The 13,093-nt window shown below is 40.6% G+C and overlaps 1 protein-coding gene across 1 annotated transcript; it reads right to left on the bottom strand.

The window, feature by feature from the left end:
• Positions 1 to 2,684: 2,684 nt before the first annotated feature.
• On the bottom strand, positions 2,685 to 13,019 carry ERH (ERH mRNA splicing and mitosis factor). Its single transcript, XM_054067020.1, has 4 exons — positions 12,881 to 13,019; positions 9,453 to 9,540; positions 8,164 to 8,284; positions 2,685 to 4,650 (listed from the first exon to the last, which is right to left on the bottom strand). The coding sequence occupies exons 1-4, from the start codon at positions 12,881 to 12,883 to the stop codon at positions 4,548 to 4,550; spliced, it is 315 nt and encodes a 104-aa protein (XP_053922995.1). The 5' UTR covers positions 12,884 to 13,019; the 3' UTR covers positions 2,685 to 4,547.
• Between the last annotated feature and the right edge of the window lie 74 nt (positions 13,020 to 13,093).

The raw sequence follows: 13,093 nt of genomic DNA, 5'->3' as shown, positions 1-13,093 counted from the left end.
AATACAACTCAAATTCCAAACGTAGCGTGGTTGCATCAGACCTAAGTCCCTGAACTGGCTGCAAGATCTTGGCCTGTACAAAGGGCTGATTAAAGCTTTAGAATAGTGTCAGGGCATCCTCCCGCTGCTGTGTGCAGTACTGGTTGGGAGGAGCATGCAATGGGAGATAAACTGGTTCTTTATACATACATGAAAACTTACCTACCATTTCCTGCAACAGCATCTGCCCTGCTTGACCTTGTTCTCAAAGCCTGTGATGAGATTTTGGATTTTGTTTAAGTGACTGGCTACTATGCTTGTTGACGTTGATCAGCAGTCCTGTTCTCCCCTTCCTCACAATGCCTGATCATAGAATCATAGAGTGGTTTGGGTTCAAAGGGAGCTTAAAAATCATCCAGTTCCAACCCTGCTGCCATGGGGGAGGGATTCCTTCAACTAGACCAGGCTGCTCAAAGTGTCATCGAACCTCAAAGACCTCCAAGGATGGCGCTTCATGACTTCTCTGGGTAACCTATTCCAGTGCCTCACCGCCCTCACAGTAAAAAAAAAAAAAAAAAAAAAAAAAAAAAATCTTCCTAATATCTAATCTAAATCTCCTGTTTTTCACTTTAAAAACATTACCCCTTGTCCTGTCACAACATTTCCTGATAAAGAGCCTCTCCCCAGCTTTCCCATAGCCCCTTTTCAATACAGGAAGGCTGCTATAAGGTCTCCCTGGAGCCTTCTCTTCTCTAGGCTGAACAAGCCCAACTCCCTCAGCCTGTCCTTTTAAGGGAGGTGCTTCAGTGCTCTGATCATCTTTGTGGCCCTCTTATGGACTCACTTTACGGATCCATGTCCTTCCTGTGCTGAGTGCTCCAGAATTGAACGCAGTACTCCAGGTGGTGTCTCATAAGAGCAGAGTGGAGGGAAAGAATCACCACCCTCAACCTACTGGTCACACTTCAGGATATGGTTGGCTTTCTGGGCACACATTGCCAGCTCACATTGAACTTCTCATCCATCACCATCATCATCGTACTTGCTGAGGGCAGCCACATCCCCACTGTCAATGCTTCTTTTGTATGTTAGCATGGGAGTAGCATTATGCCTTTCAATAGCACTGAACCATTAGATCAGCTTGGCCTTCTCACAGAACTTTACTATTTACTTGGCAAGTAGCCATGTCAAGAGATTAGTTGTACCATTCTGGTCATGCCTCAACCCGAAATCAGTAGCAGGCAGCCTACAGGCTGCATAAGGACTTGTATATTCCATGATTAGAAAAGACGCAGCATGTTTCATGGCTCTACAAGCGAAGCTGAAGTCAGGCAAGAATGTCAGCTGCTCTGTACTCGTGGTGATGGATGAGGGCTCATACATCTCACTGCGCTGAGGCTGGGCCTGCCTAATGGACTTTGAAAAAAAAAAAAAGTTATTAAGTATTTCTACACTTGGAAATACTAATCTCTGAATTCCATTCTTTATCTGCTTAACAATGCTGTACCACTCTCCTGCAGAAACAGCCATTATAATTTAGTATATCACTCCCACAGTGTAGCAGGTTATAACCAACACTGCCACTTGTACACATCTTTTACGCAGGAAGCACCAGATGATCTCCCACAGGCAAAGCACACATAGGATGACAAGATCACTTTCTGTAATCATAAAAATTGTTTACGGCTTTACTTGCAAAATGCTGACAAACCTCACTTTTAAAGTAGCTAAACTCAGGCAAATGTTTGATCTATCTTAGTAGAAGTGCTGTCTTATGCCTATAAGAGCAAGTGCAACTGGAGAAAGTCCTGAACACACTGCTGCCACCCTTTACTGGAAAGGAGCCATGAAGCAAACTGGAGAGTATTTTTTCACCAAGCCTGCTGGAGCAGATTACATTACTAGAGTGCCAGTAGCATGTCTAGTAGCATGTTGTATGCTTCCGAATGCTCATAACCCTCTTACTATATTTCTGAAGGCAGTGACTAGTTGGAGCCAGATTTTGATTCTTCTTGCTAATCAGCTGCACATCAGGTAGATGCTGCAGCACATTTTTCCTTCCAGTGTATTTGGTCAGCTGCTCTGTTAAGCAACAAACATGTTTCACAAGTAGTTAATAAAGCGAAAGGCAACTCTAAAGGAATATGTAGCACAGCAGCTCAAGAACTATGCACTAGAGAGTTTTACTTAGTAACTTGTTTCAGGGGAAAAAAAAAATGCTTGGATCTGGGTGACAAAAGGGAAATGAGAGATGATGCCCAAGTCCCTCGTCTTAAAGGAGTCTACAGACAATATCTATCTCAGCAGAAGGTAGAATCTGGCTCCAGAGATATAAAATGAACATTTACTTACATTTTCCAATTCCACAAAAACTTCAGTTACTGAGACAAACACAGAACTTGAAGTATAAAGAAAACATGTGAATTAATCTTGAAATTAAAGCTTGTTTATCTTTTACTTTCCAAAAACCATACCTCCACAAAGTCCTTTCCATAAAGGAGAAACATTTATTACTGTACCTTTAAAGCACCTTCTTCCCAGTTTCAGCTCTAATGTAAGAAATTAGAAATTCATGTTTTATTGTACTTGTTTACTGGCCTTAGTCTGCACAGTTATGCTAGAACAAAAAAACAAGAGAGAGGAAGATTTTTTTTTTTATTAGACTAAACATTAGATTATCTTTGAAGGAGGAGGAAACGTTCCAAATTACTGATTACTATAGATGCAGCATGTTCCTTGCACTTTACACGATCAGGAAAGATCCTACATGACTGCTTTTCCTTAAATTGAAAACAAGCTCACAGAATAAGGCAAATATTAAAACAATATTTTTAATGGTTGAGGGGGTTCTTATTTGCCTTCAATTAAAGACTGCAAAATTGCATCCCACTTCACGCCTTCAATGATCCACCAGAAGAATACTGGAATTTTAACAAAAAATTGTTAACATTTACCAGAAGTAAACCTTAAGCACGCGAGGAAAGAACGTATTATTTTGCTGCTTGCTATACCAGAAGCTAAGCTACGTAAACTGCTTAAATAACACTGCTTACATAAAATCTGAATTTTCCTATACAGGGCGAGAGTGAATTTTGCAAGTTTTTCTTACTGTCTAAAGCTACATTTGGAAACTTCCACATAGAAGTATTTACAGATTTAAAGAACCTTAAGTAGATTAATGTACATCTGACCTACTATGTTTTGAAAATCACTATTTACTATAAAGGAAGCATCTTTAGACGTTAACAGATTGAATCAGTTCCTAGTCACTGCAATGGTAGAGCTAGTAGATCTAATCTCCAATTTGTATTTGTATTGGGAAAAAATGTTTACGAGCCCCTTCCAATATCCTTCCAAGAATTTCAGTCTCTTCAGTAATTTGATTTAAAGTCTTCAGCAGCTATCACATGTCACCTCAGTGAAGGTCTTTTCATCAAAGCTTTACTATAGACAGACAATTCAACCTCACATACATTGAAGCCAATCCATTTGCTGTGAGGTCTATCAGAAACGATGGATGTGTATGAAGTAGTTGAGCATACCTGTACAGTCTAAGATTCAAATCTGTACCTATAGTAGACAAAGTCTAGACTAATGCAAAAGCACAAAGTACCAAGTTTTTCTACTTGCTGTATTTTTTTGGTCTAATGTGTCCTCCAAAATCCAAACTTTTTCAGTACAGCAAAATTACAAAGACATCAGTGTTCAAGATATCTGGGGCACATAAAATTTTACAGTGTGTGCAAGCAGTTAAATCCTTAAACTTTGTAAAGTGAAAAAGTAGTTCGGGGCAGATAATCATCAAAACAAGTGGTTTTGCTTATTCCCTCACCAGCGGAAGGTTGGTGAAGTTTGTGATGCAATACATTCAGCCTGCTCTTACCCATAACCTGGCTCAGAGCAAACACACTTACCTGAATATAACTGCCTGGTAGAAGGATCAAGTTTAGATTGCAAGAGGATTGCTGTGCTTTCCAAAGATCCCCAGGAAAGGCAGTAGCCAAGACCAGGCCAGAGAAGTTAACTTGGCAGGCCAGAACTTGAGCTATTCTGTAATACAGTAAACAGCTGTTGGTTCTGTCCACATAACCTTTCAAACCCTGTTCTCTGGCAAATAGGCAACAAGGATTTCATTTGTTGTTTGGCAAAACACATAAAACTCAGCAGTCAATTTTAACTAAAGATTAGTTTTTTTATTTTCCCCATTAAGACCGCCTCAAGGACATAACTAAATGTTGGAAACCCCACAGAAGGGCACATACAGTGAATGTGGCGAAGTACAATGTGAACAGCCCCAGTGGTTCAAACAAGGCAAGACCATTAGCTAACCAGAGGAAAAAAACCAAATTAAAACTCTGTTGAAGATGTTGCACTTTCTTCTCCATTTACACTGAAAAAAAGACAAATCCAACAAAACCCTTGCATGGCTAACAATACATTCAATCCTGGCTAAAGAGTTTAACAAGATGGCAACATGATGACTATAATACAAAACGTTCACTACTACACTCTGTACACACCTGTTGTCCAAGCCCTCCCCCAAACCCATGTAAATGATGGTGCCCCCATTATTTGCTTGCTTGCTGGGCCTGCCTGCGGAGGAGGACGTAGATCTTCTCCTTTATCCAGTCTTTATTGTACGGTTGGTAGGTCTGAGTATCAGCACGGTAACTACAGAAAAAAAAAAAAGAATTGATGCAATATCAGTCTGTCCAGTAGTACACCAACCACAACTTCACAAACAATTAAGCATCCTTACATGTGTGAGGCTGAAAGTTGCGTACAGAACACAAGTAGTATCAGAAGTAGACAGAAACTGCCATATATCAAAGAGATTTATCCAGTTCTCTGAAAACCAGTTACCGAGCAGATCCATAAGAAACTGAAATAAAACTTGGCGACCCAAGATTTGCTGAGTGACTGGTTCACAGTGTGTTCACATTTTAAGTCATGAATAGTATTACTTATGGGAGACAACAAATGGAGAATCCTAATATTGTAGAGCTCAGAATGAAGAATATTTACGCCAGGAAACAATCTAGTTTGTCTTAAAGAGCCAAACACTTCTACAACAGTACTTCAAGCAAGTGTTCAAGCAAAAAGCAACTGCTTTTTGAAAATGAATAAAAGCAGTTTTCCAGGAACAAAGGTAGACTCATAGATGGATGACAAAGAATTCTTGCCAGTTGGCAGTGATGGCAAGCTTACATCTAAAAACCAAGGACACTTCATAAAAAGCAAACTGAAAACAAGAACACACAGATGCATTTTCTTCACGACTTGGGGACAGCTGATAAAAATAGTCCACTAGCAAGACTTCTTGCCAGGGCCAGAGAACTCAGTTACTCAAAACACTGTTGAACTGAAGCAGAATTAGACTGAAAAAATAAAGCAAATTTTGTAAAGTCGTCTGCATAGATTAATGCCTTCCTTTCCCCCTTAGTCATTAAAGTTGAATGCTTTTTTGATGGTGATGGTACTTTCAGTGAATGCTTCAAGAACAGTACACTGACGTCCCAGTCTTTAAATCCTGGCACACATATTTCTAATCATTTAAGGAGGGCGACATGGTCATTGGTAAGAAGCTAAGTAAAAATCCACTGTTAACTCAAACCACAATAATTTACAGTTCATAACAAAGCAAACCCCCCTAAGCATACACTTTCTAAGCTATTGTTATTTAAAAACAAACATGACTGGTTTAAGGTCAAAGAAACACTTTCAGTATGTCTTGATATCATAGCAGTTCCAGTGCAGCATAAGAAATATTTGGGAAAAGTTACTGATTTCTGCCTCAATCCATTCATAATGTCACACCATGAGGCCAAGTAGCAAGTACTTTAGGAATCTCTATGAACACAAGACTTGTTTGGTGCGCTATGTGTGCCATCTGGTGGAAAACTATAAGCTGAAGTAGAATTTGGCATGACACTGACTTCATAAGTCTAATTACGAAAGGCACAAGGCTGTACTAGAAAACAGTTGCTACTTCCCAAATCAAGTAGCTAGCTTCAGTCTGTTAGATAAACTAAAACAAAGTGTATCTTTCAAACTATACCAGCCTGGCACTGTAATACTTTGAGGACCAAACCTGGTAAAATGTCTAGGAACAAGGTAACTCTGCAGGAACTGTAATTCTCTTTCACTTATTCCATTGAAAACTTTAGTAAATGCTATTTGTAATACGTCACTATTGGTGACATAAGTTCTGTATGTAAACCAGAACACAAAGGAAAGCAATCTGATGCTAAGTTTTTTTTTTTTTAAAACTGGAATTAACTGGCAAAATAACATGGCAAAGCTTGTGCACTGGGATTTCCAACAGGGCATTAGAGCTGCAGGGATGTCCACACCAACATTCAGCAGCTTAAGCTTAGAAAGCCAAATACTATGGCATTTGTTGAAAAAGAATCTTCATTCTCACAGAATTTCTGCAAAGTTGATATCACTGTCATATCAAACCATTACCTTGAAATTTATGGTACAGAAAATACTCATCATCTGGACTAAGTGATTCAGTTATGATGTTAAGTTATATTGGTTCTACAGGTATGTCAATAAGAAAAGGTTAAAGAAAGTGCATCCCCGCTGATGGCTGAAAATGGTGACCTCATATCAACTGATGAGGAGAAGGCTGAGGTACTCAACTTTTTTGTCTCAGTCTTCACTCTGCTCTGCTCAGCCCTCTACTGCCCCTCCTGGGTCAATGGACAACAAGATGGGGACGAGGGGGGTAAAGCCCCTTCCGCTGTAGGGGGGGATCAGGTTCCTGAACATATGTAAGTCTATAGGACCTGATGAGATGCATCCCAGAGTCCTGAGGAAATCGGTCAACATGCTTGCCAAGCTACTCTCCATGATATTTGAAAAGTCATGGCAATCAGGAGAAGTCCCTGGTGACTGGAAGGGTAACATTGTCCCCATTTTTAAAAAGGGTAGAAAAGATGACCCTGAGAACTACCGACCTGTCAGCCTCACCTCTGTTCCTGGGAAACTCATGGAACAGATCCTCCTAGAAGCTATACTGAAGCACACGGAGGAGGGGGAGACAATTAGCGACAGCCAGCATGGCTTCACCAAGGGCAAGTCCTGTCTGACCTACCTACCTAGTGGCTTTCTATGATGGGGTAACCACATCAGTGTACATGGGGAAAACCAACGTAACTAATCTATCTGGACTTCTGTAAAGCCTTCAACACAATCCCCCCACAACATCCTCCTCTCTAAATCAAAGAGAGATGGATTTGATGAGTGGACTGTTCAGTGGATAAGAAATTGGTTGGATGGTCACATTCAGAGAGTAGTGACCAATGGCTCCATATCCACATGGAGATCTGCGACAAGTGGTGTCCCTCAGGGGTCCGTACTGACACTGGTGCTGTTTAATATCTTCATCAGTGATAGAAATAGTGAGATCGAGTGCACCCTTAGCAAGTTTGAAGACTACACCAAGCCGAGTGGTGCAGCTGTCACACCAGAAGGATGGGATGTCATCCAGAAGGACCTGGACGAGCTGGAGAAGTGGGCCTGTGTGAATCTCATGACGTTCAACAAAGCCAAGTGCAAGGTCCTACACCTGGGTTGGGGCAATCCACAGTTTCAATACAGAGAGGCACAATACAATGAGAGCAGTGAGGCACTGGAACAGGATACACTGATGCCCCATCCCTGGAAGTGTTCAAGGCCAGGTTGGATGAGGCCTTGAGCAGCCTGATCTATGGGGAAGCGTCCCTGCCCAAGGCAAGGGGGTTGGAATTAGATGATTTTTAAGGTCCCTTCCAACTCAAACCATTCTATGAGTCTGAATAGTGAAATTTAACATTTGATTTCACAATGTAGTCAGAATGTACAGCCCCAATTTAAACAGCTTCTAGCATTAATACAATATGTAGCTGTATTAAACTGTTGGACTCCAGCAGTTTGAAATGCTAGGAGCTTCAACGTGACTAAAATGCAGGTGGAATCATCAGTTTCTAAGCTTTCTTTAGAAATACTTTCTTCCAATGCAGTTAATTGAAGAGGACAACATGGCATGCCACCTGCAATACTGCTGCCTTACTAACACAATTATTGAAAAAACAAAATCAGAACCTTAACAGACTTGACACAAAACATGTAAAACTTTACATGGGAGACTTCTGACCTCTCCAGGTCACTGAAATGCACAAGTACAACTGAACTTACACAAGACAGCTGAGGTCTGCCAAGTCATCAATGAAGTCAAACAATTGGCTGATATCGTATGTAATGGAAGGACTGTTGGGATTCATTCTCTTCAGATGCTCTTCATACATTTTACAGACTCCTGCAGAGAAACAAGATTAACAACGCAATATTAAAACCCCAACAACTATATTTGCTGAAAATTCTTCAGATATTGAATCACAGGTTCCAGGCAAGTTCAGAAATTTCTACCATGAAAACAGACATCAACTTCTTACTCAGATTTTGCAGAGTTTAAATGCTTTTGTTCTATATATTTACATTGAAACATAATACTATAAAATCAGGTAAGATATGTGGAAAGAAGCATTATCATCATCTAGAGAAAAAAGTTTTAGTTCTGTCAAAGATGGAACTGTCTTTGCAGTAAACTCCAGTGGAAACCAGAAAATTCTTGCAATAATTTTAAAAGACAGAAATTGTGACATATAGTCCTACAGTACAAGCACCTGAGAAAAAGAACTAATGTCAAATAAATCTCCTCAAGGCTTATAAGAGATCATTCTTGATGAGTGTCAAACAGGGCTACTGAGGTAAGAGTGATAGCACAAGTGTGTATAGGAATTTAAATCTGTTTTATTTAAGCTAGACTACAAATAATTCAGATACATTTGAGAAGACTATAATATTAAAGTGAGCACAGAGGCTTTGCATGGTCTTTATTATGCTTTTGTTTGACTTGCAAAATGTCCTGAAATTAGGATTTTTAATGTTGGTTGACCTTCCACATTTTAATTATACAGTTGTAGAATCTCAATCTTCTTTACAAGCTCACTGTGTGTTTCCAAGTCACGCAAGATTTTTTTCCTGGCAGACATGCCATGAGGCTGCAAATAATGTATCAATTACATATATACTTTAATTTTATATATTATTTCCCACAGCAATCTTTCCTTTACATGGCTAGCACAAAAACTGGTGAGATAGGTAGGCTCTGATCCTGAAATGAAATGCATTCAGGCAAGTCTATAGCACTGCCACACCAAGAATATTGCCTGGTCTTCCAAGCTGAACATGGTTCAATCTAGTAAAATAAAAGAGACATTTCATGTAAAAAGGAAGTTTTAGAAACAAAGACTAACCATTTTTAGTCTGCCAAAACATTAGCAAACTAAAAGCATAATAGATGTTTGTATTTTTTGTGTGAATCACCTTGGGAAAACATGAACAGGAACTTATTTTCTTATTAAGTTTGTGAATATGTCAAAAATGGGGGTTTAACAATTCTTGCTTACTGTGTCTGCACCCACCTTCCATGCATTCATTTACTGACTCATAATCAGCATATGTTCTGCCTTCTGGCCTCTTCGTAGGCTGCACAAGTAGAATTGTGTGAGACTGAAACACAAAACAAAACAAACATGAAGAAAACAGGTTACTTACAAAATCTGAATGATTTTTTGTTTCAATTACTTCTCTGAAGCATAATAGTAAAACACTGAGCCACCAAACAAGGAGACAGATGTTTTCAAAATAGTACTTTCTATTCATGCAATCTGCATTAATAATTTTTGTTTCCAGTCAGTTCCATGACTACTTACGTAAGTTTAAAATGTGTAAAATCACCAATAAAGCAGCTATTGTGTTGAAACCAACACCCCAGAAATAGCATTTTCTATATAAACAGGAAAGCAAAGCAATACAGTCAATGTATAAAAGCTATGCCCGTTAGTGTATTTACTTTTTTATTCCAAATGCAAGCTCTTAGTATGATTTCAAGTACCCCAACTAAAGAGCAAGGAGGGAGTCCAACTTAACCTCCTTGTCAGTCTCACCTTAAAGATTTTACCACAAACCGACTTATTAATTCAAGTTCAAGGAAACAAATTATACAACAAATCTGCACTTCATATTCAAGATTATGTCCTGCAAAACAGATGCACTGATTTTTAATACTTCTGTGAATCTACTGAAACAGTAATTATGGTACAGATAACTGTTCCAAATGTTAGAGTCCATAAGCTTGTTCTTCTGCAGGGAAGACTTAGATGATTGTACAGTCTGTGGCTTGCACTGTTTCTGTAATATTTTTCACTTGGCTAAAGCAAGTAGTTTAAGCAAACATCAAGCAAGACTTTTGAAATGTACACAATCTGTGATCCAATTAACAAGTTATGTTGCACAGAAAGTCTGCAAGCACAGTAAAAACCACCATTTCCACTGCTGCTAATTGGATCCAATATTTTCAATGCTAATATATGAAGCGAGCACACAACACGTAATATTCACGGAAGCAACTGCAAACTAAGTCACACTGGAAAAAAATACCAAAGCATATTATTTGCCTTAAACTAATTAGCTGCTGACAGAAAAGTCCTGACCCCTAGTTTGGCCATATCAGCGAAGATACCAGCTCAGTGTTCAAATGCAGTGACAGAAAAGAAAAATGGCAAATATTACAATTTACAAGGAACAGACAAGTAAACAGTACAAATTTTTTTATCATGACTGACACTGACCGGAATATATTCTCAGTTCTTTAAAATCAGTCTCAAATAACATGGTAGAAGGAGATTCAGAAAGACCCAGAAAAAAAAGTTGCGAAGAGAAATAAAAGCAGCAAGACTTTTCTCAATCAGAAATAGAAAAAAAGGGGAATTCAGACCTACACACTGTAACAAAAAAAAAAACATACAAAGATGATTAGACCATTTAAGTCCACTTCCATGCATGCCACAGGATGCTAGATTTGAAACAAATTTCCAAGTAGTGCTGGTATCTGGCTATTCTTAAGTGCACTATGCTTCAACAGGCATGTCTCACCAGGGAGTCCAAATGACCCTGCCAAACTCTATTATGAAGAACTTTTCCTGGCACTATCATTTTTATGTGCTGATCACCGATGACAAGGCTTGGTTCCACGACTTGCAACTCTGATTTCCTGGGAGCCTTTGGCTAAGGATCCCTTATTAACAAACATGGACAAGGTGCATCAGCCAGTCCGGTCAGTGCGCTCCATAAAAAGCTGTGTTACTTTAGCATCAGAATGTTTTGCAAACTACATTTGTATTGTCTGATTACATATGCGTATTCGTCTCTTCCAACTAAACTCAGTCTTAAGGAAGCTGGATCTCTTTGACAAAACCTAAGAGAACAGAGATATCACTGAACCGATGAGGAGTTACACAACTATATCACAATGGAGTGAATTCTGCGTTCAGTCTCCCAGAATCTTGCTGAGGAATCACTTTAGCCTTTGTGGCCTATAAATACCCAGGCTACCCCTCCCATTCTTCAAGTGTTAAATAAATGTATGTATATTCTGAAACTACCGCAATAAACAGATTATAGAAAAATATATTAGTGAATCAGACATGTAAGCCAGTTCTTTTAGAACTTCCAGGAAGAATTATTTGGGCTTCTGACTTTAAACTATTTATCGCTTCAAACACTCTAAAATACCCACAGCAGATACTGGCCTGAAACTTATTAAAATTAATGCCATTGAGACCATATCTATCGTAGAGTTAATGCATTACATCTCAAACGTTCCCTTGAGAACTTCCCACTACTTTACTGTAAGGGAAAAAAAAAATTGCATGATTTGATAAAATTGCTCCTCCTTTCCTATCACAGCAGTGCAAAAAAGTGACAAGTTCAGAAGCACAAGAAAAGTTTTTTTAAATATTATCTGCCCTACTGAACATGTGCTTAGGTGGCCAGACAAAAAAAAAAAAAATCAATATAATTAATAACTTATGTTTTCCCGTAAGTATAAATCTCATTATTAGGAATAAGGAAACCAAAATAAGGGAAGATCCATAAGCTTTGGTATTAGGACTAAGTTATTGGGAAGAGTCCAATACAGATTTTTACTATTATGATACATATGTTGGGTATTCCTACTTCTTTAAAAGCACAGTTGTACTGGCTGCACAAAATACCATACGGGTTATATTACACCAATTTTGAACTTCTAAAGAGCATTTTAGCAAGCATTGATAGCCAAAACAGCAGGACTCAAGAGAGAGGCAGCGTGGGTCCAAAGAAGCTTCTACCAACTGTAGAGTCTATTCAACAATAAAGCAAAACAAAACCAACCACAAACCAACAAAAACACGAAATAAAAAAAGAAAAGCTAAAAAGTAAGATAAAAGTAGCATACCACACACCCACACCTAAATATTCTTGTTTCTCCTGCTGGGTAGAATTAGCGTGTGGTTAAAGTGTCGTTTTTCACTTGAGACGACAGGGACAGAGCCGCTCAGCCGAGCAAAGCGGACTGACCGCTTTTGAACAGGCGCCAGCCAGACGAAGAACTTTGCTGCGAATCCAGAAGCCGTCGTGGCAGGAGCTCGCAGCAACACATTCCAATTTATCAGAGGAACGCAAAAAGACTCCTGTGTCGGGTTGGCCTTTGTGCTCTAGCGCGCGGTTCCAGGAGCCCCCAACGCAGACAGCGGGAAGCGGCGCGGGCACAAACAGCTTCAACGAACCATGGAGGGGCGGGGAGCGCCGAGGAGGCGCTGCAGTGCCGGGGCCGCCCCGGGAATGCCTCGGCCTCCGTAGGCCTTTGTGCCGGGGCAGCCCCAGCAGCACGTGCTGCCGCCCGCCAGGCCCTCGGACTCCAGCGCTGCGCTTTCCCGCCCGGCCCCCGCCCCGGGGGAGAGAGAGGAGAGCGGCCCCGCTCCACTCCACACTCCCCGGAGCCGCCCCGCCCGCCCCGAGCCGCGCTCACCATTACGACTCCCGCTCCTCAGCACCGCCGCGAAGAAGAGGCGCGCGCCGATCCCCCACAACCCCCCGCTCCCGCCGGAAACGCTGCGCCAACGGCCACCCGCGCAGGGCCGCGACGCCACACGGCACGGCGCGGAGCCTGCCGGGAGCCTAGGGAGTAGGGCGGGGCGCGCCGCCATCTTTGGTAAGGGAGCGTGCGCCTTCCCGCCGCAGA

The sequence above is a fragment of the Cuculus canorus genome, chromosome 5 (assembly GCF_017976375.1).
Source record: "Cuculus canorus isolate bCucCan1 chromosome 5, bCucCan1.pri, whole genome shotgun sequence".
Classification (NCBI taxonomy): domain Eukaryota; kingdom Metazoa; phylum Chordata; class Aves; order Cuculiformes; family Cuculidae; genus Cuculus; species Cuculus canorus.
The sequence above is the reverse complement of the archived record's forward strand: the minus strand, read 5'-3'. Positions and strand labels throughout refer to the sequence as shown.